General features: G+C 53.0%; 1 protein-coding gene across 1 annotated transcript in view; it reads right to left on the bottom strand.

The window, feature by feature from the left end:
* The window catches only part of ANK2 (ankyrin 2), a 281,207-nt gene that overhangs the window by 77,476 nt on the left and 199,080 nt on the right, over positions 1 to 4,651 (bottom strand). The window contains 1 exon segment of the mRNA XM_025050926.1: positions 1,852 to 2,049. Coding sequence (XP_024906694.1) covers positions 1,852 to 2,049 — 198 coding nt within the window.

The raw sequence follows: 4,651 nt of genomic DNA, 5'->3' as shown, positions 1-4,651 counted from the left end.
GGGGAGCAAATCCCCAGGAGGAATATGATTGTGAGTGTGTGTGTGTATGCGTGTGTGCCTTGTGCTGGGACAACACTGCCTTTTCACACACATTTTCAACTGGGATGGCATTTTCCTTTTTGCTTCTTTTTGAACATTTGGTGCTAATGACTCCTTGGCAGAGCGTGAATCCTGCTTGTTCCAAGTGTGGGACAGACAGTATTTCCTTGTTCTTGCACAAGCTGGTTTAGACGGTTGCTGTTAACACTCTCCTCCCTCCATTCGAAGCACACAAAGACTGGACGATGCTCAGGATGGAGCTGAGACAAGCCGTGTGGCGAGGAAGAGAAAATAAATGCCTTACCCTTGGACCTGTGTGCCAGTGACCCGGCCCCTTCATCAATTTGGAAACTACCTTTAGACGAAATCACAGAATCTTTCCTGCAGAGCCACAAAACAGAGGCTGGAAAGCACCCGCTGAGTCGGTCTCCCTTCCTCCCCTGTGCAGCCTCATCAGGATGTCACTGACCCTCTGGTGCTTCTAAACACGTCAACGGCCTTCGTCAGCTCCACTGCCCACGGCTCTGTCTGATACTTTCTCCCACTTAACGGCCCTCGGTCACTATTGCTTTAGGTAATTTTAATCCTAAAAATCTGCAGAAGATGAGGGACTATGTTTTATTTTCTATTTCTGTGTTTTACATATCTGAATTTCATTTATCACCTTCATCTGATGAGACAGTCACCCTGTCTAACTTGGGTTATTATTACTATTATTATTATATGTTTGTTGCTTAGTTTCTGATTTAAAAATGATTTTTAAAGTACTTTCAACTCTTCAGATTTTAGCATTTGAATGATTACCGGTTTCTCACATAGGAGCATGCTTTATGGCCACAGGCAATCAGGTGAGCTGTCAGGCCGGGGGCTCCACACACTGCTAAGGGGGGGCAGTCCTCCCTGCACACGCCCTCTCCCCCAGATGCAGCAGATGCCTGCTTACGATGAGCAAATCGAAAATGTCTTTTTAATACTCTGACTCACTTGTACTTTGCGAGTGATTCACCTGCCGTAGGCTTCACCTTGCCTCAGCTCCCTGCTCCTGTGTACTAGTCCAATTTCTTTTGCTCTAATTAGCTGAGTGTGTTCATGTTTTCTTCGAAGTCACATCCAAAGAGGGAATTGCAAATCGAATGTAATAAGCGAAGAAAAAAACTGCTCTGCACAGCATGAAAATTTGACTGTAAGTAAAATGCAGGCTGGTGTTATCGTCTTTGTTAGATGACAGTGACAACTAATAACGTGTGACTCCCCAGCCCAGCTCTGTTGAAACACCGTAAAATTCCAGGCAAGGGGGTAGCTGGTAAAGGTCAGAGTGCAGAAAGGGGATGCCAGCTGATGCCAGCTGATGCCAGCGCTGGGAAAATGCGAGACGAGGTGAGTCTGTAGGTGGGACGAAGACTCTTCACATACGGCACTGCCGATCCGGGGCGGTTTTCTCTCCCTCATACTTGGACTAGTTCGGTGTGTTTGGAAAGCCTGCTTTTCCCCTCTTGGGAGTACAGTAGGTTTCACGATGGAAAGGGCAGGGCGGGCAGCCCTTGCTTTGCGGACACCGTCTCCGCTAAAGCACTGGTTGGCCGCGCTAGAAATGACACTGGCGTTAATCGGGAGAACGGATGCAGCACCCCTACCGCGGATAGGACATGGGGTCTCACAGTCCCCTTTAATCATCCAGAGAACGAATCTAAAATATTCCGAGAGAAAGAAGCCAAAGGCCTGAGCCGGATCTGCACTCTGCAGCCTCCACAGCGGAGCAGGGGCCCCGACTCGGGCCTCCCCTCCGCCCAGTGTCACGAGGCCACCCCTCACCTTGGTAGCTAGGGAGTGGGCAGCCCCCGCTTCTAGGAGTACTGACGCCACGTCCACCTGGCCTTCCCGGGCGGAGATGTGCAGGGGCGTGTACCCGTTCGTGGTGGCCGCGTCGGGATGAGCCATGTGTTGCAGAAGCAGCTGGACAATCTCCGTCTTGCCCAGGCGGGAGGCGATGTGCAGAGGCGTCTGTTCCTCCTGCAACTCAAAGCGAGTCGAACGTCAGCGCCGGGACCGAGCAGATGCCCCTGGCAGCGGTCCCTCGGGTTTCGCGGTGTCTGCTTGGAATGTCCAAGACTCCCACGCGAAGGGCACTGCCACCGCTCTGGCCACCGCTTATTTTCTGTTTTGCTACAGGGGCGACCTGTTTGGTCACGACGTCCTCCTTAGACTTTCTCAAAGTATGTACTTCCGTGAACTTAGGCACTGTTTTCTAAGCGCATCAAAATGTTTCCCAACTCATTACAGATTCGGCCCTCGTTTATATTTAAACATAAACAGCCCATGCTTCCACACAAGACAGAAATCTAGTCCAGCGGTCCCAAGACAGACATTCTCTTCCAAAAGCTTTCCCTGAGAGACGGTACTGATTCTGGGAGCTGAATCAAGAGAAGAAGAATGCAGGACGCTGGGAAAACTTCATTCTTGCTCCACTCAGCAAGCCGAGGGGACAAAAGCTAGTGTTTCTCCGGGGAGAGGCTGCGGATAAAAATGACATTGTAATCTGATTTTGATACACGTTCCCGGAAACGCTGCAGATGGGCCTGGGACTCGCATCCAGGACTTCAAAGATGAAAAGGAACCGTGGCAAGAAGGAAACGGGGTCAACTATCAGCCAAGTGCTTTCGTTTAAAGACACAGAAAGGATGTGGCTGGTGTAAGGGACAGTGAGGACACGTTTGAGGAGGCTCGAGAAATCACTTGACTGTGATGTGCAGTCAGGAAAACTACTTCAGTGTTAAGAGAACCAGACCAAACCAGTCTCTTGTTAAAAAAAAAAATTGTGTGAACCTCAGTGATGAAAAGAGGGCTCTGTTCACATGTGGCCCAAGGGCACGGCCATTAACAGCAGGAGAAGCCGGCACACCCAGGGGTCAGGCCGCTCAGGGAAGATGCCGCAGAGCAGGCCACAGCTGCCCAGATGCACGCAGCACTGTGACGTGGTAAGAAAAACAGTAAGAGGAAGCGATGAAACGCACTGTGCGGATTTCAGGGTGGTGAGAAGTAAAAACAAATAACAACAATACAATTGTTTTAGTAACAGAATTGGAATTTATGGAAATTTGCCACACATAGGCTTCTTCGTGTATAACGCACACTTGCTCCTACCCTACTAGCGGACGCCAAAGGCAGGTACGACGTGCATTATCAGACCAATTGCCAAAGGACAGAGGTTAGGAGGGGCTCGATGAGCTCCCCAGGAGAGTCCAAGGTCGCTCGGCTACTAAAGGAGGACTGGAATTCAGGCCGTGGACTCTAAAGACATGAATGTGCCCGTATGACAACAAGGTGGCCGCCAAGAAGACGAACAGGACGAGGCGACACTCAACAAGAAAGGAGACTGACGACACGGAGGTGATACAACGTTCTCTGAAATTCGGAGGAGGAAGCGGAGAAATGGAAGAATTAACCATTACAAAGAGAGTGGACAGCAAAACAAACAACAATTAAAAAAAAAAAAACAACAGAACTTGAGAACGGCCGCGAACACGTTTCCAGGTCTCCTCTCTTGGACTTCCGCCGCAGAATCTGACACAGCTCGGTACTTCGAGTGACACCATCTAAACCATGCTTCTGATGGGGGGAGGGGTTGGGGCAATGATGACCCCTGACCCCAAGCTGAGAAGTGGCTACGGCCTGACGTGGTAGCCAAGCACCTGGTTAAATGACCTACTGTCCGTGGCGCTCAGACTACAGAGCATTAAGTCACTTGTCTTTAAAATAAAAAATTAAGAAATGAGCTGTCTTGCTCACTTTCAACTTCTGGTACAGCCCTATCTGCAGTGGAGAAGGGGAGAACACGCGGACCGGGGAACAGCCCCCCACCTGTGCCCAGGGATCTACGTCCACTGAAGGTTAGGGCGACTCCTTCCTGGCCCAACTGACAAAGTGGAACTTGCCGCCCTGAGCCAGAGCGAGCACTAGCTGAGAGGGAGAGCTGAAGAAAAATGGGGCGCCGCCCCCGGTGGCGCCAAACGGGCAGCAACCAGCTTCTGACGCAAGGCGCCGACTGCCACCGGGCCAGGAGCAGAGCGCCTCCCTGCGGCGGGCTGCTGCCCCAAAGCCCGGGGGACGCTCCAGGCCCAGACCCCTTGCACCAGAAGGCTGAGGCGGGGACAGGGCCCAAAGGTGGCTTGCTGCTGGTGGCTGCCAGCCAGTGGGATCCCAGGGCCCACACAGGCAGCTACTAGTCTGAGCGAATTGAAGTCCCCTGGCCCCGCGGTCCACGGTGCCTGGAGCAGACGCCAGCCCCAAACGAGAAGAACAGAGCTCCACTGGCCGGGGGCACCCAGTGGGGCAGCTGAGGGCGCCCAGTGGGGCAGTCCTGGGCCTCCTGCTGTGCCCGCGGAGCACACCTGGCCTGGGGCAGGGCCTGGGGGCAGCATGGCGGGGGGGCCGAGGGAGTCAGACCCCTGCAGCCTGATCTCCATCTGTCCTGCAAAATCTGGCTGTAAGTTCCGGCCGCCTCCCCGTGGAGCGCGGGCACAGGGCCATGGGCAAGGCCAGCAGAGCAGGTGTACGGGCATGCGCGCCAGGAAGGCACGCTCAGAACCACACAGGCGGGTGTGCGCTTTTCCGC

This window comes from Pteropus alecto, unplaced genomic scaffold (genome assembly GCF_000325575.1).
Source record: "Pteropus alecto unplaced genomic scaffold, ASM32557v1 scaffold17, whole genome shotgun sequence".
NCBI lineage: Eukaryota > Metazoa > Chordata > Mammalia > Chiroptera > Pteropodidae > Pteropus > Pteropus alecto.
Note: the sequence above shows the minus strand (reverse complement) of the source record. Positions and strands in the feature narration are given on the sequence as shown.